Source organism: Gobius niger (assembly GCF_951799975.1).
Source record: "Gobius niger genome assembly, chromosome: 14".
In the NCBI taxonomy this organism is placed as follows: Eukaryota; Metazoa; Chordata; class Actinopteri; order Gobiiformes; family Gobiidae; genus Gobius; species Gobius niger.
Window position 1 is genome coordinate 28680545 of NC_136865.1, and position 25113 is coordinate 28705657.

Consider the following 25113-nt stretch of genomic DNA (forward strand, 5'->3'; position numbering starts at 1 on the left):
CATCATTGTTTTCGTCTCAGTTCTGTCGCTATTATCACACCTTTTTTTTTCCAGAAGCTTTTGGACTGGGGTAAAGCCAAACTGGAGAAAATGTGCTCGGTTCAGGTGGGAGTTAAGGGGTTAAAAGGTGCATTATGCAACTTTTTATGTGGAAAAATAATTTATATTCTTAGCATGGTGCCTTTACTTTCCATCCCAGTGATCTCTCAGACACTCCAGGATCAGTTGTTTGGAAGGTTTTCTTGAGACAAAACCTTCCAAACAATTGATCCTGGAGAGCTGTAGAGACCACAGACGACACATACCATTCAGTCATGTGACCTTTGTTGTAATGGCGGCCATTTTGAACACCGAAGTAGTATGCAGTACTGCAACAATATCTGTACTCAGGATGAAAATGAAACATTTGATTGACAGTGGCATTTTTATGAACTCTTTGCTCATGAAGAGAAGAGTTAAAACACGGCCTTATGTAAAGAAAGCAGTGAGTCAGTGTTTAAGCTGCTCAAAACATTAGCATGCTACTTGTTAGCATTTAGCTTCAACAGCATATCCCTGACCTATCCAAGAGAAAGCCCTGAACCACAAACATCTAGCCTTGGATACAACATGTGACAGAGTTCAGAGCTGTTACTGTGTTGTTTCCTCAGTTGATGACAGGTGCTAACCGGTAGCATGCTAACATCTCGAGCAGCTTAAACACTGACGTCTCTGGGGCCGTGTTTTTACTGCTATCTTCTTGAGCAATGATTACGAGTACATAAAAATGCCACCGTCAATCAGTTGCCTTTCATTTCCTTCCTGAGTGGAGATATTATTGCGTGTTGTAGTTCTGCATAATTCTACTTAGGTATTCAAAATGGCCGCCGGAACACATGTATAGCCGCTGAGTCACTACAAGGGCAAATACGCACAAATATAAACTTTTTCTTCCTCATAAAAAGCTGCATAATACGCCTTTAAGTTGCTTCTGTTGAGAACCTCACCTGCAGCTCCGTGACCCAGGAGCAGTGCCAGTACGACATGTTGGACCACTTGAGGAAGAACTCTCTATCGGGACGCCCTGCCAGGGGAGCGGGGTCCGGGGCGTCGGCGGCGAGGTCCGGGGGGCGGGGCACGATGGTGGGGGGAGGAGGGTCGCCCCAACGCCACGTCAGGATCTTCTGCACCTTGGCCTTCAGCGGCGGGCACTGGAGGAGGAGAAAGATCACAGGGGTTTTCACGACTGGCACGTGAGGGTGAATCAGACCCCCCCCAGGTGTGGCGCGTCCTGACCGTGCAGCGCGGGCAGATCCACTCGCCGTTGGGGATCTCGGGCAGCGGCGGGTTGAGGCAGTGGATGTGGTAGGACGAGGGGCAGGAGTCGCAGCAGAGGAGCTCGCCGCCGTCTTTGCAAACGCGGCAGAACTCCATGTGGAGGTCGTCCTCTTCGTGCTCTCCTGCGTCGCCGTTGTCCTCCTCGCCCTCGGACACCTCCTCGCGGGCCTCCCACTGGATGCCCTCCTTCTCCTGCGCAGGCGGGAAAAGTTCAACCATCAATTCATGCTGTGAAAGGAGGTTACTTCTACTTCTACCTTCTTACACATACGATTTTTGCTCTTCTTTACTTCACTATATTCACCTAAATGTTTGTAGATTGTGTTCGAGATGAGAAGAAGCAGCATCTAAATTGTTACTCATCATCACCCACTTCGTTTGCTGCTGTTGTGTAATCTCTATCCTCTTGTTAAGTGATGATGTCATCGCTCTCTGGGTCCAATGAAACTATTCACCCATTCACTATAACAGGATTTTGCTGATTTTGACCTGACTCACATGTTTATACCAGTAGATGTGACTGTACAGAAATATTACTTCACACTCGGGATTTTCTGTATTATTTCTGTGTTAATTTCGTCGACTAAAATTGGACTAAAACTAAATTTAAAGGTTTTCATGAGACTAAAGCTATGACTAAAATGTCCAGATATTTTAGTCGACTAAAATAAGACGAAATAAAAATGAAAAGGAGGGACTAAACTCCGAATCCAAACTTCTATTGACAGACTGAAGTTCACAGTCAAAGGAGCAGCGCGGAGCTTTGTTCATGTGGAGCAGCTCCATGAAGCAGAAGACCTGGATTAAGTATGAATATAAAGATTATTATAAATGCAAAGTCGACAAAAATATAATTCAATTTTAGTTGAGATTTAGTCGACTAAAATTGCAAGTAAATTTAGTCAAAAGACTAAGACTAAATTAAAACATGTTGTCAAAATTAACACGGTTTCTGACGTGGAATCATAATTATTATTTTTTTCTTCGTGCACACACAAAAAAAAGAAGGTGAAATTGATTATTCCAATTAGGTGTATAACAGTTTTGGCCTTAAATTTGCTTTTTGTTGCAGTTTCAGCAGGAGATTATGAAAAACAAAGACTGAAATGAAGAATGTTTCCCCATAGCGTTCAGCACAGGCTGAAGCTCGTTCATGCTGCATGTTTGGAGCCAGCTTCATTATTTACAATATAAATAAACCATAAAAATGGTGAAGGGATAAAATTAGAGCGATGTTGCGCATGTTAAAGGGACAGCCATGTCCTAATGTGTCGAATGAGCTCAGACCTGCCTCTAAAATCCTGCACAAAGTTGCTGCTTTGGGCCCAAATTGCCGTCATGCACGAGCTTAATATAGAAGGTGCAGTTACACGGATGACCTGAGGTGGCAGTAGTGAGTTTAAAATGGCCAACTTGCAAACACATGGAGGTCAGACTGACAAGCCTGTGTTCAATAATGACCTGCAGGAGGAACAAAAGGTTTCAGTGGAAAGTCCATAGGAACGAATAACATGAAGGAGGAAGCAAACGTAAATCAAAATGTTAGTCGTGTCCAATTTCATTACTTTTCAGGGTCAATGATAGAAAACTGGACCTTTTGTTGCAGCTTAGTTATCGTGTGTGAGAGGCAACACTTAAGCGCCATTTCTTTAAAAGAGTGGCTATTGGGTTGTGAACATAACAACAAAGGAAGCCCCTTTCACACAAGTAAAACAATTTTAAAATCTGGTGGTAGCAACATCTCATATTTGCTTCTTGAGTTATTCAGCCGTGATCAAGTTAAAACCTCCACGGCTGCAGTTATGTGGTTTTCATGTTTATGGCGTGTTGCTATGGCTACCCTCAAAGAATGTTTATGAAATTACGGCGGTGTTCACGTGGGCTCGGGCGCTCATTTTACTCATTTTGTTTTGACCAGAGTTGGAAAACGCACTTGAACTGGGGGGAAAAAAACAGTTTCCCATTATATTCTAATACAAGTAGTGAATTTCTCTGTATGGGCAGCTTCAAATTGAAACAATAATACCATCTAGGAACATAAAAGCTGCATATGAAGGAAAAAACATAGTGGAAAGTGTCTTGTATCACCACAGTGTTGAATACATGGAGGTTTGCTCTTACACAGTGCGGGCAGCTCCACGTGCCCTCGGGGGCCTTCTCCATGTCGGGGTCCACACACACCATGTGGTAGGCTCTGGGGCAGGTGTCGCACAGGATGATCTCCCCGCCCTGCTGACACACCTCGCAGTAGTCCTGGTGGTCGGTCTCGTAGCCGTCGCCGTCCTCCGCGTCTGCTGCCGACGAGAAACCAAAACACAAGGGTTAAAAACGGCCTGGAGAAAAGACGCTCTGGTCATGTTAAACTCACCCTTCTTCCTCTTGGGCTTGTTTTTGGGCGGCTTCTTCTTGGTCCTGCTGCTGCGGGAGTTGGAGCCTTCGGACACGGAGACGCTGTTCATGCTGAGGTCGTCGAAGTCGCTCTCCACGTCCGGCTCGTCCTCCTCGCTCTGGAGAACAAGAGATCACAGATTACGACTCTCCTGATTTTAAAAAACCTGTTAAGTTTAGAGGGGTGGAGTTACCGAGGAGCGTTTCCTCTTGTTGAAACCTCCCAGTTTGATTTTGAGCGGAGCCACTTTCTTGGTTTTGGCGTTGCTTTTCTTCTCCTGAGGTTTTGAGGCTGATTTGGATTTCTTGCGAGCGTTTGGTCCTGGAATAAAAGGAACAGCGTCAGACACTCGAAATGTGCAGTTCACATGTTTTAGTCCCTACTTTTTACGAGTTAACCAAAGTATCTGGACACTTTGGACAAACTAATTTGAGCTGGATGATTGTGACACAACAATGACAAATCATACAAACCCTGGGTCACTACAAGGTCAAATACACACAAATAACTTTCTTTCCCCCCACATTAAAAGTTGCATAACCCTCCGACATAGAACCTCTGGCCCTCGGGATGTTTTGAATGATTTTGAAGATGATATGATGACATAAATCAGAGGTGAAATGCCTGATTGAATGCTCTAAAAATGTGCAAAATTACAGTCAAATTTTTCAAAAAACCCCACCCAATTGGGTCATGTATAGGGCTGGGTACCGTTCAATATCTGAACAATGCTTTATCCGACATCTATACTAAAATATGTGTTGTCTAGAACCAGAAAACAGAACAATAATGTGTGGAAGCGTTTGTGTGCATATTTACAATATCGGGTTCATCTCCAATGACAGGACAGTGCTTAACCCTGGGAAAAAATTGGGGGGAAATTTGGCAAAAAAATTGGGGAAATCATGTTAAAATGGCTTGGGGGGAAAAAAATAGGGAATCAGTTAGGAAATAATAGTAAGAAGGAAAAACAATTGTGAAAACAAGAAAAAAAATGGGGAAAGATAATATGACATTTTTTTTGGGTGAAATGGGGCAAACATTGGACAAGAAATTGAAAAAATGGAATGAAAAAGAAAGGTACCTGCTTTAGATATCAGTAGAACCTAAACTTTTTTCAGCGTTTAACGGTATGACCATAATGTACAGAAATGCTGGCATTCGTAGGAAAATGGTGCTTTACTCTGGGCTAAAATTGGCAGGTTCGGCCCTTGGTCTTTTTTCAATGAAGAAAATCGTCCCTCTGCCAAGCAAAGTTGCCTATCCCTGATTCAGGTGATATATATTGACCATTTGTACTGGTTTGTGAGATAAAACAAGGGATTAGTTATTATACAAGTGCATAAAATGAACATAACACGTTGAGTCGCTCAAGACACAAAAGTGGTGTGAGCCCTTGGTTACGGGACGACTTTTTACTAATGATCATGAGCAGCAAAAGAGCAAAGAGTTCAGGATTGTGATGTCATCTCGCCAAGCATCATGGGATTTGCAGTGCGCTTGTGCTTCACAACCAGAAGGTCCGTGTTAGATTCCCACCAGGTCCGGGGCCTTTCTGTGGAGTTTCTATGTTCACCTGTGCCTGTAGGTTTCCTCTGGGTACTCCGGTTTCCCCTACCACTAAAAACATGTACAAGGCTATAATCTGGCGTGGCGTGTTTACATGCATGAGGCCCATGTGTGGTCATGAACATGCACTGTCCCGACCAAATAAACCAATGGAGAAAAGTTAAAATACCGGAGTTATTGTTCACATAAAAACACTTGGACACTACAGTGAGTTAAATGTATTTACCACAAGTGTCTCAGCAGCTCACGGAGATTTCGTTTTCACTTTTTATACTGTTTTTAGCCAGCGTTAGTCTCTGAAAAATGTATGCAAAAAGCCACAAACATGGCGGATCTCTCTGGTAACTGTGAATTTTGCAACTTCTGCTGTAACAGATAAAAGGCCCAAAACTATTTTACACCTAAAACAATATATCTGACCATGTCTCCAGGCAAAATGAAGATATTTTTATATTCAAAAACATAAACCGTCATTGTGTATGGAAAAAATAATTTGATAATTAATGTCAGAAAAGCCTTACTCAAGAAAATCCAGGGTAAATGTAATATTTCTGTGTGATCAGAGCCTGTACTCGGCTCTACATTAGGTTACAATCAGCTAAATCCCATCATCGAGAATAGGGCCAAAGGCAGCCACAAACATGGCGGATCTCCATGGTAACAAACACTGCCTAATGTTATTACTTTGACTAAAAATGACGACAAAATGTTCCCTAGGACAAATAATGAACTTGAAACGATACAATCATTGTGCCACTTATTTCCGTAGAGTAATATTATTGTTAAACTACAAATCAAAAATACGTCCATTTTGTTTACATTGCAGGGCTACATTCCTGAACTGTCTGAAAGAAAAAGGCTTCGTTTCTACACTTTCTCCTACGCAAGACCTGCCTCTGAAAAAAACACGACGAGCGTGAGCCGATGTGTTAATTAGCGAAAGCCCGTCGGAGGAAACTGAACTCCCCGAGCCGGTGTTAGCAAACCGCAGTTAGCGCCTGTCATTTAGTCACACTCACCTTTTGAAACGAAAAGAACAAAAGGAACAAAGGATCCGGAGCCTGGTGTCAATCACAGCTCCAAAAAAATCTGTAGCTCAATTCACTTAAAGGATTTTTTTTTTTCCACGTGAAGTTGTCAAACGTCGGAAAACTTAACTGCAGCAGTTTAGCCTGTTGCCATGGTTACGGACCAATGAAAACTACTCATAGACAAAGGGTAAGGTGATTTAACTACCCATAGACAAAGGGTAAGGTGATTTAACTACCCATATATGAAGGGTAAGGTGATTTAACTACCCATAGACAAAGGGTAAGGTGATTTAACTACCCATAGACAAAGGGTAAGGTGATTTAACTTCCCATAGACAAAGGGTAAGGTGATTTAACTTCCCATAGACAAAGGGTAAGGTGATTTAACTACCCATAGACAAAAGGTACAGTGATTTAACTACCCATAGACAAAGGGTAAGGTGATTTAACTACCCATAGACAAAGGGTAAGGTGATTTAACTACCCATATATGAAGGGTAAGGTGATTTAACTTCCCATAGACAAAGGGTAAGGTGATTTAACTACCCATAGACAAAAGGTACAGTGATTTAACTACCCATAGACAAAGGGTAAGGTGATTTAACTACCCATAGACAAAGGGTAAGGTGATTTAACTACCCATATATGAAGGGTAAGGTGATTTAACTACCCATAGACAAAGGGTAAGGTGATTTAACTTCCCATAGACAAAGGGTAAGGTGATTTAACTACCCATAGACAAAGGGTAAGGTGATTTAACTACCCATAGACAAAAGGCAAGGTGATACAACTACCCATAGACAAAAGGTAAGGTGATTTAACTACCCATAGACAAAGGGAAAGGTGATTTAACTACCCATAGACAAAACACAAGGTGATTTAACTACCCATAGACAAAACACAAGGTGATTTAACTACCCATAGACAAAACACAAGGTGATTTAACTACCCATAGACAAAACACAAGGTGATTTAACTTCCCATAGACAAAGGGTAAGGTGATTTAACTACCCATAGACAAAGGGTAAGGTGATTTAACTACCCATAGACAAAAGGCAAGGTGATTTGACTACCCATAGACAAAAGGAAAGGTGATTTAACTACCCATAGACAAAAGGAAAGGTGATTTGACTACCCATAGACTAAAGGTAAGGTGATTTAACTACCCATAGACAAAGGGTAAGGTGATTTAACTACCCATAGACAAAAGGTAAGGTGATAAAACTACCCATAGACAAAAGGTAAGGTGATAAAACTACCCATAGACAAAGGGTAAGGTGATTTAACTACCCATAGACAAAGGGTAAGGAGATTTAACTACCCATAGACAAAACACAAGGTGATTTAACTACCCATAGACAAAGGTAAGGTGATTTATCTACCCATAGACAAAGGGTAAGGTGATTTAACTACCCATAGACAAAGGGTAAGGTGATTTAACTACCCATAGACAAAGGGTAAGGTGATTTAACTACCCATAGACAAAGGGTAAGGTGATTTAACTACCCGTAGACAAAGGTAAGGAGATTTATCTACCCATAGACAAAGGGTAAGGTGATTTAACTACCCATAGACAAAAGGTAAGGAGATTTAACTACCCATAGACAAAAGGTAAGGAGATTTAACTACCCATAGACAAAAGGTAAGGTGATTTAACTACCCATAGACAAAAGGTAAGGTGATTTAACTACCCATAGACAAAAGGTAAGGTGATTTAACTACCCATAGACAAAAGGTAAGGAGATTTAACTACCCATAGACAAAAGGTAAGGAGATTTAACTACCCATAGACAAAAGGTAAGGTGATTTAACTACCCATAGACAAAAGGTAAGGTGATTTAACTACCCATAGACAAAGGGTAAGGTGATTTAACTACCCATAGACAAAAGGTCAGCGCTAGTGGCTCAAAACACTACTCTAAGAATGTTATTTCTGATCCATATTAAAGTACGTAGTTTAAAGTGTACTTGTGTAGTATTTGTGCGTCTCCCACCTTTGCCCTCCTTGGTCTTGGCCTTGCGGACGGGCGGTGCGGGCGGCGGCTCCGGGGCTGCAGGGGGCGCTGCCACGGGAGCGGTCTCCATCACCATGCTGTCCGCGGCGCTGGGGACGCTGGACGAGGTGAGCGTGGCGGTGGCGACTCCGCCTCCCCTCAGAGGGTTGTTGGTGCTGAACTCTCGCCATTTCGCCCCCAGCACCATCATCATCTTGGACACGGCGATCTTTGGGTTCTTCGCGGCAATCAGAGGTCTGCGGGGGAGGAACGGGGCGGGTTTAAAACAAAGGGGGGGTCAGAGGTCATATCGTAACATCGTCATATCGAGAGTCACTGGGTTTTCTGTTTGACGCCGCTTTGAGCTCAAATACTCTCACTTTTCTCCACTTCCTGCTTTTAGTGTCAGGATTAAAGCAGAACTAAACCAGGTCTAAAATCAGACAATATCACGGACTCAATCTGGACTAAACCAGGAATTAAACCAGATTAAAGCAGAGACTGGAATCAAACTACAAAGGACTAAACCAGGGACAGAACAAAACGAGGGTTACCCAAAACTAAACCAGGACGAAACAATCGGAAATAAAACAAGAGAAAACTGGGTCTAAATCAGGCATGACCCCAAGAAGACGCAGATGGCTTTAAAAGACAGTATATACATGAAATGGGAGAACATTTACTAAATAAAATGGCGACTTTTTTTTTTGGCCACATTGCCTAGCCCTAGGATAATGTCAGTTTCTTAACGATTATATTGTGAGGCGTAATGATACGAGGAGCAAAACGTCCGCGCAGTAACTCCTAAAGACTTCCCCGCTCACGTCCGTCAATAACCTTTAGGAGTTACTGCGCGGACGTTTTGCTCCTCGTATCATTACGCCTCACAATATAGTCCCCCTTTTTATCTGCTTATAAAATCGACATGTTACATTTCTGTGTAAATATACTTCACGTAACTTTATTTAAATAGGGAACACGTGGAAGAGCTTGGTAGCTTCTATCGTGTGCTTTTTTGGAGCTATATGACATGTGGGAGAGGCTGCGTATGTGCTCCGTTTACGTGACAGAGCGCACGGACAAAGACCAGACGGGGATATATTAACTCGGCTAAAGTGAGGTAAGAGCATATCTCAGTATGTAAAAACGGTGGCCTGTTCCTTTAACTACGAAAGTAAAACACTTTTAAAAGTATATGGTGAAAATAAACAGTAAGAAAAGACTTCGTTATAGTAACACTGGTCCCATCTGCTAATTTAACTGTGGCAAAGAAGGTTTAAGGCAGGGCATTTTGGTCATATTTGTGTCATTTTATCTTTTAATATAATTTTTGTCATTGGTCAAATTTTTAGCAAATTTTTGTCCCATTTTTTGTCCCATTTTTGTCATTTTTTCGTCAATTTCTTGTGACAAAAAAGTGAGAAAACATTGACAAAAAGGACGAAAAATTGATGAAAAAGTGGCAAAAATGTCACATTTCCATCATTGTTTTCGTCTCAGTTTTGTTGCTATTTTTCCAGAAGCTTTTGGACTGGGGTTAAAGCCAAACTGGAGAAAATGTGCTCGGTTCAGGTGGGAGTTAAGGGGTTGATTTCACTCAAATGTTTTCAATCAATATCAGATTGTTGTTAGAAATGTAAAAAAAATACATCTGATCATTCTGATTATTGTCGCCGCTTTTGGACGGATTTATGAGACAGTCATGTGACCTCAGTTCATTTGTGCTGAGAGAGAAGGCGATGACAGTTTTTGTTTCAGGTGGATAAGTCCAGCCGTTACAGAGAGATGGGAAACCTTTGAGCTATATTAGGGTAAAACCTTCAACTGAATGAGTTTTTAACACTTGTGCAGTACCTGACGAACTGGCTGAAGGCCTTGTAGTTTGTGAGCGAGCGATAGTCCTCCTCAGAGAACACGTGGTCGATGTCCTCCATGCCCCAGTCGTCCAGCAGCTGAGACGACGACTTCGGCTCCTGGAAACAAAACGCGAAAGCCCTGATTAACGACCACGCAGTCCAGGACACGTGCGACATCTCGACACGACGATTACAGCTCGTCAAACACACCGGGAAAAATCAATGGGAATATCAACTGGAGTACATTTACGCCAAATACGCGTAATCAAGCAGGTTATTTTGAACCCTAAGTGGCCGTTATTACGCCGCTTTCAGCTTTGAGGGACTAAAAAAAAAGAGCTCCATTTGACGAGAGCGCGTCGTTAGAACGTATGAAGAGGATAATGGGCGCCTCCTGAAGAGAGAACGTTACGCTCTTTTCTTTAAGTGCACAGAAATAAACATTTTAACCCAGTTTTCTCATGAATGCCCTAGAAAAGACTGATCTCTCTAAAAGGATGGGAAAGGTGTGGTTTAATCATTTCATCTGGTGTTTTTAAACGAACATCTGCAAAGCCTGAAGTGCCGTTCAAAACAAAAGTGCTTCTGGTTGGACTCACATGTCTCGCCTTAACATTGGGCTTAAGGCTTACAATAACAAATCTGAAGGGAAATACTATATTCAACATAATATAACGGATTAAAACAGCAGAGGGCTTTATGGGATGAACTAAATGGGGCTTGTTATTGGATTTGGGTAAAGTCGAACTGGGGAAAATGTGCTCGGTTCAGGTGGGGGTTAAGAGGTTAAGAAGGGATTAGGTTCACAGTCTCGATATCAGGGTCAGCAACGTTAGCCATTCCACATAGACCATAAGCCGAATGCCCTTCCCGGGTCGCCCGGTGCATTATGGGTAATGGAATTTCTTTTGGCTACCAAACAATATTGATAGTTATCGTAAAGCAACGAAGAAAGCTGTGATTTGAACCATTTTAACTGCTGGAAACTTGATGATTTAAAGCATTTTTTAACGGCGTGGAGCTGCTACAATATTAGCTTAAAGTTTATTTTTACAACCAGGGCTGCGAATGGAGACAGACAGAAACTGAAAGAACTGAGCGACTGTTCATATGTAGAGACGCTTCAAAAGTGACGTCCAGTCTTTGTTCACATAGTTGGAATAACTATGTGAGAAAAACATGTCTGACCCTTAAGGCGACTGTTGGACAAAGTCCAGGGTCTGAAACTGTGGCCTCAAGTCGCCGACATTCAGGACATTTAAACTGGAATGAGACATAAAACATATCTCCCTTCTATTTGTCAATAAGGAGGTGGACAGTAAACAAAATCTTTGTTTTAATTGTGACCAGATCGACATACACCAAGGCTATGCCTCTAAATTTACTTTTTTTTGTATTATTTTACGATGATCTGCAGGTACAACAGCGCTCATGGAATGCTCATTTGACAGATGGAAAAAAAGATTTTCTCTGTGATTCCAAGAAGATTTTAAATTATTTCAAAAGTGACGATGTCCGTGTTTCCCAGGATCCCAGGTCCTGTCGCTCTGCTATGGTCCCGCTATGGCCCCGCTATGGCCCCGCTATGGCCCCGCTATGGCCCCCGCTATGGTCCCCGCTATGGTCCCCGCTATGGCCCCGCTATGGCCCCGCTATGGCCCCGCTATGGCCCCGCTATGGCCCCGCTATGGCCCCGCTATTCCCTCGTCCTGACTTTTCCCTCGCTTTAAACCACTGCCTGTGAGCCGCACTGTTCACTCTTATGGCTCAATACACTTGAGTGTTCAGGCTCCACCTGAACTCACTCACACATTTCGATGCCGGTGTGGTTTGTTTGGGCCGAAGTTTAGGAGCCTGAGTGACCCACACATGCACTGTCCAGACGGGCTTTCGGCTTATTCAGTATTATGTTCAAGATATAACTGTAACACTCTAAACATCAACTACTCAGTGAAAGTAACATTGTAATCCTGCTCCGTGTCCGTGTGCTTCATTTCACCTGCTGTTTTTTTGACCTATAATAAACTCCACCATCGCCTAAAACCCACAGTGACGCTCCTCCTATTTCCATCAAAACCACTTTCCAGACCGTGAAACCGTGATTTCCCCGCAGTTTCCCCGCGTACGTGCCAGCGACGCACGTTAATCAATAATTGACAAGGCACCATTTTAAAATCGCGTGTTGAATCTTTATTTATTTTTAGCTCTGAATCTCCCGTTTGTTTCCGCGCCGCCTCTAAACCTGTAGCGCAGTCGGGAGAAACCGCAGAGACGCCAAACAAAGCACGTCTGGCTCCTCGTCCATACACTTATTATTATTACAGTCGCACGAGCGCCGCGGCGATAATGCAGTTTCCATGGCAACGCCGCACCACTTTCCTCTGCCGCTTTTTGACCCCGTCTTTGTACGAGGAGATAAACAGGTTTTTGATTCACTCGTCAGTCGCTCGGTGGACTCGGGCGAAGGATATCGGGATTAAACGATCAGAGAAACGCAAAAGGAGAATCGTGGGAATTTAGAAGCGACAATATCAGGAGTCACACGTTTAAATGGACGAATGTTCTCAAAGAAACAAAAGTATCAAAAGCAGGTACCAGAAGAAATCCTATCTCTTTAGAGTTTTTATGCTGTTGGTCCATGGGCAGCATTTTCTCCAGTTAAGCTTTACCCAAATCAAAAAGCTTCTTGACTGGAGCTCATAGTAGGGCTGGACAATATAAAGGCCCAACCGATATATCGGCCAGACGATATCATTGTGTATATATATTAGGATTAATCTATATTAGGATATTATCAATATCGGCGATCAGCTAAAATCGGCCGATATCTTCGGGACTGAAAGTGACAGAGCCTTCCCGTTTTCAGCACCGGAAAGAGTTCAGTCCGAGCTTTAAAATGTGGCCTCAGGGGAAAAACATCGCGGTGAAATAGTTTGTGCACCTATTTTACATATTTTAGTTTATAAACCTTTGCGTATCATTTCAGAACCATAAGAGACGGAGACTTACTGGTGTTTGTTTTGGCATCTACTGATTTTTGTCGTTCATACAAGCTTCCTCTGAAGTAACTACTAAACATAACCAGACAGCGCCCCCTGCCGTCACAGTTCAACTCTGACACATTCAGAAGCTTCATACACAGGATTGTAGACGGTTCTAAAATATGTATTTGGTTTATTTGGTTTGACAGTCCATGTTAATGAACACGCCACACCGGATTGTGCCCCATGCACACTCTTAAACACACTCTCATATCCTGGCCTATTGTACATGTTTTAGTGGTAGGGGAAGCCGGAGTAGCCAGAGGAAACCAACGCAGACACAGGGAGAACATGTAAACTCCGCACAGAAAGGCCCGGTCCAGGTGGGAATTCTCGCCAGTGTTAATTTTGACAACATATTTTATTTTAGTTTTAGTCTTAGTCTTTTGACTAAAATGTAATTTAATTTTAGATTTAGTCAAAAAAAACTAAGGAACTAACCCGTTCCTTAGTTTTAGTCGACTAAAATTGCATGTCAACAGATCCACCTTAACCAATGGGCTCGCAGGGGCTGGAGCCCAGGGGCCTACCATAGTCAAGGGCCTATCAGAATTAAGGGGGAAAAAAGAAAATGTGATTTGTTGATTTTCATGTCAATCGCTTGACTTTGCGACATGACTGACTGTATGCGATGATTGTGCTAAGCTCCTATGTGTATACCTGGAGTACCTGGAGTACCTGGAGTAGGCCTGCCTACCTGGTACAGAGAGATACATGTAGGTGTAGCAGGGTAAGGGTTTTTGTGGGATTTAGGGTAAGGGTAATAGGTTAGCGTTAAGGTTAGGGTTTGCGTTGAGGGGGGTTGGGGCCTACAATTCTGTTTAAGCCCCGGGGCCTATGGGTACATTAAGGCGGGCCTGCATGTCAATTTAGTCGAGTAAAATGAAGACTAATTTAGTCGACTTATATTTATAATATTCATTCTAATCATATTTAATCGTGGTCCTCGACTTTATGGAGCTGCTCCACATGAACAAAGCTCAGACCTGTTCATTTGGCAGTGAATTTAAATGATATGAGGCTTTTTCTGTCTGTCAATAGAAGTTTGGCTGATTTTAGTCTCTCCTTTTCATTTTTATTTAGTCTTATTTTAGTCGACTAAAATATCTGGACATTTTAGTCATAGTTTTATTCTCATGAGAAAGTTTTAATTTAGTTTTAGTCCTATTTTAGTCGTCAAAAATATCACTTTGACTAAAATTAAGACTAAATATTTTAGTCGACGAAAGTAACACTGCTTCTAGCTGTGAAGCACGAGGGCTAGCTGCTGCGCTACCGTGCGGTCAATGATGGCAAATACCCGATAATTGTTAAGTTTAGTTTAAGTTAAGTAATTTTTATTGAAAAGGACAGTGTGCAGTTACATCAAATAGATGCTGTACCAGATTTAGCACTATGCTAATTTCCATCTGTAATCCCCAGATCGATCGACGATATTTCTATATATTTCTATATATTTCTATATATTTCTATATATTTCTATATATTTCTATATATTTCTATAATTGAAACCTCGACTACAATAATAATTGCTTACAGTCTTCCTCTGACTGAGATCAACACATTTTCTCAGCCAAAAACAAACAATGAATTGAACTAATAAATGTGTAGAAGTACAGAGTTAGTTAACCTCTTACCTCCCGCCTAAACAGCGCATTTTCTCCAGTTCGGCTTTACCCAAATCGAAATGTTTACAGCCTATAGGCCAGTGTAACGCCTCATTTTAAAGACTCATCTAAACGGATCTTTTTCCTTGCTTTGTTGTCGTCACGTTGTCGCTTTTTAAAGGATTTTTTTCGCCCATTATTGCCCTCGTTTTCTTCTCGTTTTTGTCTCCATTTTGACGCTTTGTTCAAGAGGCTTTTAGATTCGGGTAAAGCCAAACTGGAGGGGTTTTGATGGGGGTTAAGAGGGCAAGTTCCAAATGTTTCTCTGGTTTGTGACTGTCATGGAACAAAATGAGGATGATGACGACTAAAACTGAACTTTTGCACGTTTGTTTTAGGCCGAGTTTGTTGAACATCTCTGTTGGATTAAGTGGGGAGAACATTTTGATGGGATTGTTCACCTTCACCTCTTTCTCATTGCCGTTTTCTCTCCATTTCCCCCTTCGACAGCCAAAGCGGCGTAACTCTATCCCCGCCGCCGCCCCCTTCAGATCCTGATACTCCAAAACTGCCCTGTCGGACGTTTTTCTCACCGAGTCATCGTCGTCGTCGTCGTCCTCCTCGGGTTCGGGCTCTTTCCGTTTGGAGCTGCGGTCGTTACTCGAGCTGACCCTCTTCTTCTCTTTGCCCGTGCTGCCGCGCTGCTTCTTCTTCTTGCGTCCCGGGGTGTAGTCGCTGCCCTCGCTGTCCGAGCGCTGAGCCGCGCCTTGGTCCTCCGCCTCGTCCGCCCCGACCGTGTCCATGGGCTCCGGGGAACTGGCCGCCAGCTCCTGCAGGAGAAAAAAACAACTGTTGATTCCAGTTTCTAACAGCCTTTGATCTTTATATACAAACAGATACATTGTTTTTTGAAGGGAAAGCGTTACCGTTTGAACGGAGTTAAAGCATATTTTTTTTACTTTTCAATGTGGTTAAGTTTTTAACCCCTGCCTTGAAGCAGAACTAAGTAACTCATGCCCCTAGAGGCCATAAGCGCCACTGCAGGTGTCGTAGCATGTTGTGGTTTTGTCCGTGAGAGTAAATACTTCACTGACAGAGAAGACAAAGGGACAGAGGGATATTGTTCATCCAATTACACAATGGAGATCATTCTTTTCACTCAAACTTGGCTGTAAATACTGTTTAAGTGGTGCTAACCCACAGTTAGCTTTGCCTGCTAGCCTCTTCGTGATTCCATTAGTGTGTATTGGTGCTCCGGGTCGGAGTAGCGAAGTTGCAATAGTGTTTTTCTGGCCAGAGACACCAGGGGGAGATGAAAGACCCTCCAATCATCCCATTAACACTTGTATTACCCCCAGAGGGACGACGGAAAGGATTTATTAAGGGAAACAAATCTAAAAGCTTCTCGGCTGGAGTTTACAGCCTATTCACCTTATTCCGGAGGCTTGTGTGGGCGCCGCCATGAATTGTGCCCGCCCCGTTTCTCCTATGTGTTAACGTGGGGCTGGAGAAGTCCAGCCCCAGTCACTACAGTCACTACACGAAAACAAAGCCGTTTTCAGGCCGCACAGAGAAACGCTGCAGTGTCGACATGTCGGTGCAAATGAACATTGGACATTTTACACAAATCAATCGACTAAACATCAGATTTGAGCGGAGAATCTTTTCCCTGTTCTCCGTTTAAATGAACGGGCTTCGCGCTCGACCAGAAGTGTCTGTACAACGGAAGTGCCGAGACAACGCAGAAAGTGGCAAAAGTGGGCGGGGCGGAATAAGGTGAATAGGCCAGTGCAACGTCTCATTTGAAAGCTAAGAGCTGCTAAACTGATGCTATTTTTCCTCACGTTGTTGCGTATTTTTGTTGCTTTTTCATCACTTTTTTGATGCGTTTTCACCGTCATCTACGCTTCATTTTTGTCGCCATCTTGTGCTTGGTTGAGGCGGGGGTTAAGAGGTTCATGAAGTCGTTCTTTAGACATAATTTAATCTATGCTTTAGTAATGCGCAGGGCTGAAACAACTAATCGACAACTAATATATTATTGAAAGAGTCTATTTTAGTAATCGATTAATCCTTTTTTATGGTTCACAGACTTAAATAGAGCAAAAATGACATGAAAATGTAGTATTTTTGATGAAAAGTGTATGTAGTGTTTTGTACATTGGAAATTTCATAAATATCTGTGTGTCTCATCCAATCAGGAGCAGAATTTGCACTAAGAGCCTCCAACAAACATTCAATTTAAGTTTACTCCATCAACACATCCTCAAGCTTTATGTGATAAAAAAATAATAATAATAAAAAATCCTACACCATTCACAGCCAAGTGATTAACCGTAAGTTGCAGTTCTACTTAAAGCGATTAAGTTAGGTGGCTTTCAGGTTTACATACAGCTTAGACAAAATTCAGTCCAATTTGGGTGCGTTTGTATTTTTTTATCACTTTTAGTACGGCTACATAATATCACAATATCAGATGACGCCATAATCGCAAAAGACCTCGAGCCTAAAAATGAAAAATCAATGGGAAAAAGTTACATTTTAGCTGTTTTGGTCTTGACTTAGTGATTTTAATCAGTCTTGTTTTGACACACTTTGCTGGAAAACAGAACTTCTGAAACGTTTTAGTAAAATATATTGCAATATTCCACAGCCGTATCGCACATCACAGGGTTTGTCCATATCGTTCGGCCCCGCTTGATCTATTTCTGGTGGTTATTGAAAGGCCAAATATTTTATGTGGGAGTTCTTGGTGGGAGAAGTTTCAGAGCCACTGAGTGAGAACAAGCAACAAATGAAACGCTTTACTGTCAAAACATTTCCATTTAAGTCCTCCATGATCAAACAACGAGACTGACTGACCGGATAATAAAGCTCTGGTGTGAATGTAGACTTTAAATCATAGACATCTGTAAAGTTTTGATTGAATTTGAAGAGATCTTGGTATGTTTTGGAAACACTAGTCGAGTTTTAAAACGTTAACACTGTAGCTCGGATCTCGATTTGCCCGAGACGCAGATAACCTCGACACGTTTTGATGCACACGACATCAGCAGCAGCAACAGGGTCAAGGGTTTTAGCGCGTCCTCCATCGATCTCGTGCAACAGAATTCCCACTCACCTCTCGCCGCGACCGCCTCTTGCTGCCTTTACTTTCACGGCTCTTCTTGGCCTTTTTCTTCTTCTTTACTTTGGGCGTTTCGGCTTCTGATATTTCCTCCTCTTCATCGTCTACACACGGACAAGACAAAAGAAAGGCTTGAATGATGTGTCCCCCATTAAGGAAATGCAATTCAGATTCAAAAAGACGTAAAAAACCAACAACAGTACATCATTATCACAAAGGAAATGCAGGCTAACTGTATACATGGGTTTCCAATGACACCACGCATTGTTCTGGGGGCCATTTTGAATACCCGAAGTAGGGCTGCTCGATTATTGAAAAAATAATAATCACGATTATTTTTGTCATAATTGAAATCACGATTATTCAAACGATTATTTGTTGCCTTTAAAAAATCCATCAAAAAAATGACAAAACTCCATTTAAAAAAAAAAGAGAAAAATCCAGCAAAAAATGACAAAAATCCATTAAAAAAAAGTGACAAAATTCCATCAAAAAAATTACAAAAATCCAGCAAAAAAGTGACAAAAAATTAAAAATTAGAAAAATAAAATTAGAAAAAAAAATTTGGGAAAAAAAAATTTGAAAAAAAAAAAAAAATTTGAAAAAAAAAAAAAAAAAAGTTGAAAAATAAAATTAGAATCGATTTTTTGCGATTATGCTAATTTTGTAATCGTTTACTGTTGTAATCGAAATCGTAATCGAATTTCGATTAATTGCACAGCCCTAACCCGAAGTACAAATATGCATCACTACAACATGTAACAATATCTCTACTGAAAATGAAAGACATCTGATTGACGGTGGCATTTTTTTGTGCTCGTAAACCAGCAAATGTGGCTCAGGCGTAGCAGCTCTGTCTGTCGAGCTACAACAGGATTTACCAAAGATCTGCTTCACTCTGAAGACTAAACTAATCCATCAAAGAGGAAACGGAAAACCTTTCTCTGTGATTTTTACAATTGGTCACGTCTGAGTCAGTGTTTAAGCTGCTCAAGGCTTCAACACGATAAACACATGGCTCTCATCTATGAACACTGAGGAAATACTACAGTAACGGCTCCAAATGCAAAGCGGTAGCATGCTAACGTCTTGAGCAGCTTAAACACTGACTTACACACAAACATGAGTCTCTGGGGCCGTGTTTTTTACTGTTATCTTCTTGAGAAATGATTACAAGTACATAAAACGCCATTGTCAATCAGTTGTCTTTCATTTTCATCCTGAGTAGAGGTATTGTTACATGTTTTTTATTAAATTATTATTATTTATAATTCCATGTACAAAACAAGTAGGGCACTATTGATGATCTGTTATGATTACAATGTTCACAAGCAGTAAAAGAAAAAAAAAGAATAAAACAACAAGGTGCAGTATAGTTAGAGGTCAATGTACTTCCAAGGGGTTACACAGTTCTGGGCAGCTTACTCAGGAGTTCATAAACAGATTCATGAATATATTCGGTATTGTTGCAGGTTGTAGTACTGCATAATTCTACTTCTGTATTCAAAATGGCCGCCATAACATCAAAGGTCGCATGACTGAAGTAAATAAAAACGTGAGGAAATCTAGATTGTTATATAGTGGGTAAGCCATAACATTATTGTGTGAATAGATGTGGGTGGGAACGTGATTAGGATGAGGAAGCTTTTAAAACTATGAAGTAACATATAGGTCACATGTCTCTGGACTGAACACCTGTTATACAAAACAAAACCTAAAGTCTAGGCATTGCTTTAGAATTTTAATATTTACTGGCATGCGTAATTGTCATTTTGCATCATTAGCTTTTTATTCTTGTCAAATCAAATCAAAGAGATAATCCAAAAAAGTGTCAAAATAGCGACGAAAACGAGGATGAAAAAGTGGCAAAAATGTGACCAAAAAAGTGGCAAAAAAGCTGAAAAATTGAAACAAAGCGGTGAAAATGCGACAACAAAAAAGCCACAAAAGAGTAACAGAAAAGGTACAAAAACGCAACAAAAAAGTGCCAAAAGGCGGCAAAAAATTGACAAAAAATTGACAAAATAGTGGGAAAAAAAGTGGTGAAGATGCGACAACAAAAAAGCCACAAAAGAGTAACAGAAAAGGTACAAAAACGCAACAAAAATGCGCCAAAAGTCAGCAAAAAATTGATGAAAAATTGACAAAATAGTGAGAAAAAAAAAGCGGTGAAAATGCGACAACAAAAAAGCCACAAAAGAGTAACAGAAGGTACAAAAACGCAACAAAAAAGCGCCAAAAGTCAGCAAAATATTGATGAAAAATTGACAAAATAGTGAGGGAAAAAAAGCGGTGAAAATGCGACAACAAAAAAGCCACAAAAGAGTAACAGAGAAGGTACAAAAACGCAACAAAAAAGTGCCAAAAGGCGGCAAAAAATGATGAAAAATTGACAAAATAGTGAAAAAAAAAGTGGTGAAGATGCGACAACAAAAAAAGCACAAAAGAGTAACAGAAAAGGTACAAAAACGCAACAAAAAAGTGCCAAAAGGCGGCAAAAAATTGATGAAAAATTGACAAAATAGTGGGGAAAAAAGTGGTGAAGATGCGACAACAAAAAAGCCTCAAAAGAGTAACAGAAAAGGTACAAAAATGCAACAAAAAAGTGCCAAAAGGCGGCAAAAAATTTATGAAAAATTGACAAAATAGTGGGGGAAAAAAAGGGGTGAAGATGCAACAACAAAAAAGCCTCAAAAGAGTAACAGAGAAGGTACAAAAACGCAACAAAAAAGCGCCAAAAGGCCGCAAAAATTGATGAAAAATTGACAAAATGGTGAAAAAAAAAGCGGTGAAGATGCGACAACAAAAAAGCCTCAATAGAGTAACAGAAGGTACAAAAATGCAACAAAAAAGCGCCAAAAGGCGGCAAAAAATTGATGAAAAATTGACAAAATAGTGAAAAAAAAGCGGTGAAAATGCGACAACAAAAAAGCCTCAAAAGAGTAACAGAGAAGGTACAAAAACGCAACAAAAAAGCGCCAAAAGGCAGCAAAAAATTTATAAAAAATTGACTAAATAGTGGGGAAAAAAGCGGTGAAAACAAACAGAAATGTGAGAAAAACGCAACAAAAATAAGATGAAAAAGTGACAAAAGATTAACAGAAAAGTGACAAAATGTGTGATGAAAACGCAACAAAAAAAGCAATGAAAAAAAAAAAGTTGTTAAAAAAGTGACAACAACGCGGGAACAGTTGAGATGAGTTTTGCAGGTCTTGGCTTTCAAATGAGGCGTCACACTGGCCCATCGCCTGTACACTTTTAGATTTAGGTAAAGCCAAACCCGGAAAAAACACACTTGGTTATGGCAAAGGTTAAGAGGTTTAACGCTGAACTCACTTCTGGGAAAATCCATCTGAATTTTTTTTTTTTTTTTTTTATCAATACCACACAATAATCGATCCTGACACTTGAAGTCGACTCTGAGGACTTTCTGTTCTCTCAGCCCTGGCCTTGTTTGATGCGCGTGCACGAGCTTATTATGCAAAAAAAATAAACAACGCGACACATTTGTTTCCCTGTCGCTAAACAACGCTCCTCAAAATATCGACACAAAGCACCACGATGGTCTGGAAAACGTGGCTTTTTCGTTTGTTTCTCTGTTTTGTTTCTAAATGTAAAACGCGTGGTCATAAAAGGTCGGGAGGCTACTCGACTTTTACATCCAGCTACGTTCTGTCCGGGGCTAAACAAAAGTAAAAAAATATTGGAGTTACGTATCAAGGTGGCGAATTAAAAAAAAGACACGAAAGATATGTGTATGTATGTGGAAACGTGTGATTTTAAAAAGGAACAGAAAAAAATAATAAGCTTGTGAACGTCATCTCCCGGTCCGTAAAGCTAACTGGCTGCCTCCATCTTGTCATCGGCAACGTAAAAAAAATACCGGTAGCTGCTAACAGGCTAGGCCCCGGGAAAAGCAGATTTCAAGCAATATAACCCCTCTTTCCTCTACAATCGCCCTCATTTAGATGCTGTACGTTGATTTACATTCATACTGAGAGTTCGGCGGGGAAGGTTTGCCCCGTACGTCCACAAAATCAACGAGTTCAACAAAGCCGCTAACGTTAGCATTTAGCATACCGGTAGTTAGCCTAGCAATGTAGCATGGTACAGCCTCGGCATTTCGCTCAGAGGCGGGGTTTGACTTTCTACATCACAGAAGACCGTAAATTACGCTGTTTTTTGGCGGAATATATTCAATAACAATGAATTAATGCGTCTTAATCATTTGACGACAAAAAAAAAAGTAAGGTTATAAATTTTATCGCGTCAATGTGGAAATGTCCTAGATTCGAAGGAGGCTAATTGCCACTTATGTGCAGTAAACAAGACAATATGACCCTTTAACGTGGCTTTCTGTTATTGAAGCCGGTTTATTGAAATGTGTGCACATCTTTAAGACATTCACGTGCAGATTTAGTAAGAAAATATCACTTTGCTTGAAGAAAGAAGCTTAATAACACTACCCATAACAGAACGCTTGACCCACTTCCCCATATAAACTGTAAAAGTAAATCTATACATCAACTAAAAACAAATAAGTTTCTTTTTTTACTCATTTCATATCGTATTTAGAAGGAAAAACACACACAAATCGACCCACAACAGAGGTGAGTGAAGTAAAACGCCGAAGCTCCGCCCCCGGTCGAAATGCCTGGGTTATTGGCAGCACGTAGCCGGCACATTGCTCACGCTCTCCAAACATGATTGATATGAACGTCAAAACATCTGCCCGGGCTAGCATTTTTTTTAACCAGTCTCGCATTAGCAACTTCAGGCTAACAAACGAGGCTCGTCTTACCGTGCAATAGGCGATCCTCGGCGGCACCGTAGTCCTCCCTGTCATCCTCGCTCCCCGACATAGCGCTGGCTGAACTTTTAGTTAGCCGAAGAGTTCAGCTAACCACAATAAAGTTGTAGATCTGCGTGGTAATCCAGAGTTGTTGATTCTGTGTTGCAAAAAAAAAAAAAAGGGAAGCAAGAACACAAAAAAAAGAGGGATACGGGAAGTGAATACCGAGCGATTTGCAAGTCTCAAAACAAAAGAATTCCCCGGGATAAACGAACACACGCCGCCGCCTGCTTGTTTTAAAGTGCGATTGTTTGTAAGTTTATCGTGTTTTTATTTCTTCCACCCCCCTTTTTCCCTCCAAGTTCAAAAGCGCACAGTGTGGAGGTGTATGCGATCTGACATCTCATCAGGGATTAGTTTCCATTCTTTTAGCGCGAGCGGCGAATGGAGCCCGACGTAAGACAAAAAGGGGGACCGACAAATGCGGCGTTAAAATTCAAGGGGTCGCCGAAGAGAAAGCGAGGCAAAAAAAAAAGAGAGACGACCCGGCATCCGAGCAGGCAGGCAGGCAGGCCACCTCCGTCCGCGCACTCCCCAAACAATAAAAAGCCCCCAAACTGAAGAGATACTCACAACTTGGCTCGAGAAGCGGGGGCAGTAACTCCTCCGACCTCACTTTGTCAATCAATGAACACTTATATCGGCGAGCCCGTTCTGTTGATAGTAAATCCGCGTATTTCCGTGTTTCTTTTTTTTTTTTTTTTTCGTGTGCGTAGCGGTGGCATAAGCGTGTGCGCACGACGAGCCGTGTCTCTCCTCTCTCTCCTCTCTCTCCTCGCTGCTCACGGTGCGCGCGCGCACACACACACAAAGAGATCAGGGGGCAGACATCCCATAATATGCCCCCTCCGCGCGCGCGGCCAACCCCTCCCCCACTCCTCTGCATACTTACCTTGCGCCGTACAGACCATAATAGTCAGCGCTCTCACCCCCCCCCCCCCTCCTCCTACCTCCCTCCCTCCCTCGTGGTGCATGTCTCTCTTCCCCATTCCTCCCCCCCCCCCTCTCCGCGGTTGCCATGGAGACGCGCGCGCGAGCCCCTCCCACCTCTCGTCTGCCCCTGCCATCCCATAATAGTCGTCATCACACACAGAGCTCTGACATCTTACAATAAGCATAACTCCGAAATGAGAGATACAGAGAGAGAGGGAGGGAGAGGAGGGGGGAGGCGTCACGTGGCTGCAGCGCGCGCGTGTGCCACATGACTTGGGTGAAGTTTGCATGTACGCGCGGGCACTGTACTGTACGCATCGTTTACAGTCGGCGCGTGGAGATGGGGTAATGGACCCGGGGGGGTGACGCAACTGAACCCCCGAAAAAAGTTTACAGGTGTTTCAAAGGTCAGAGGTCACAGAGTTTAACCCCGGAGGCTCCGGCTGGAGGGAATCTACAGGTAAAAGCTGGAAAAGCTAAAACTGAAGAAACTCAGTCAATGCACTTTTGTCACGATCCGATACGTGTCACGATACTCAGGGGCCGATCCGATACGTATCACAATGCAGTTAGAAATGATAAGTAACATGTTTACCAGGGCTGGGACTTGGATCGTTTATGATATGGACTAAAAGTCACATCCCGATTTGGTTGAATATCGATATATACGATATATATCCCGATATTTTTTCCTCAAAGTGAGAGCTGTGAAAGGAAATTTTAAAGGGATGTTTCAGGATTTTTGACACAGGGCCTCATTTCCTAGTTATCCAGAGTGTTGCTGATTTCTGGAGATATATTTTTTGTGGGTAATTCATGCAGTTTTTACATTTGAAAAGTTTGGTGGCGCTAGGCTAATGCAAGGCTAGTGCATGTCTATGGTATCAGCTAGCCTGCATTAAAAACAGTCAAATCACTTATAACACCAGACTGACCAGATAAATGTCTGTGTCCATAGAGTAATTTCGACCATTTTACATTTAAACAACTTATATTTGAGCAGCATCAGCTTCGTGGTTGTATAAGCTACGCAGCGGCGGAGTGATCTGCTAGAAAATAGTCCCTCAGAATGTGATCATTCATGTGATGCAAGGTCAGTTATATTTCAAACATTACTCTATGGACACAGACATTTATATGGTTAGTCTGGGGTTATAAGTGAGTTGCCTCAGGTGCTCTGTGGAGCGGGTCACACTGTTTTTAATGCAGGCTAGCTGATACCATAGACATGCACTAGCCTTGCACTAGCCTAGCGCCACAAAGCTCTTCAACTATAAGAACTGCATGAATTACCCAAAGAAAATCTCCAGAAATCAGCAACACTCTGGATAACTATAGGAAATGAGGCCCTATGTCAAAAATCCTGAAATATCCCTTTAAAGGAATAGGCCACCGTT

At 41.9% G+C, this 25113-nt stretch overlaps 1 protein-coding gene across 4 annotated transcripts in view; it reads right to left on the reverse strand.

The window, feature by feature from the left end:
- LOC306973821 (chromodomain-helicase-DNA-binding protein 4-like) overlaps nucleotides 1-23581 on the reverse strand; it is a 53654-nt gene extending 30073 nt beyond the window's left edge. For 2 of the 4 annotated variants that reach the window (XM_079570850.1, XM_079570848.1), the window contains exons 1-11: nucleotides 23357-23581; nucleotides 22733-22880; nucleotides 17926-18035; nucleotides 15398-15634; nucleotides 10155-10273; nucleotides 8301-8557; nucleotides 3900-4027; nucleotides 3686-3824; nucleotides 3439-3611; nucleotides 1276-1509; nucleotides 987-1190 (exon numbers count right to left, since the gene is read on the reverse strand). In XM_079570850.1, coding sequence (XP_079426976.1) covers nucleotides 987-1190; nucleotides 1276-1509; nucleotides 3439-3611; nucleotides 3686-3824; nucleotides 3900-4027; nucleotides 8301-8557; nucleotides 10155-10273; nucleotides 15398-15634; nucleotides 17926-18035; nucleotides 22733-22793 — 1662 coding nt within the window. In that variant the 5' untranslated portion in view covers nucleotides 22794-22880; nucleotides 23357-23581. The remainder of the gene's footprint in view (nucleotides 1-986; nucleotides 1191-1275; nucleotides 1510-3438; nucleotides 3612-3685; nucleotides 3825-3899; nucleotides 4028-8300; nucleotides 8558-10154; nucleotides 10274-15397; nucleotides 15635-17925; nucleotides 18036-22732; nucleotides 22881-23356) is intronic. The other 2 variants (XM_079570849.1, XM_079570851.1) reach the window with 2 other exon arrangements.
- Nucleotides 23582-25113: the final 1532 nt, after the last annotated feature.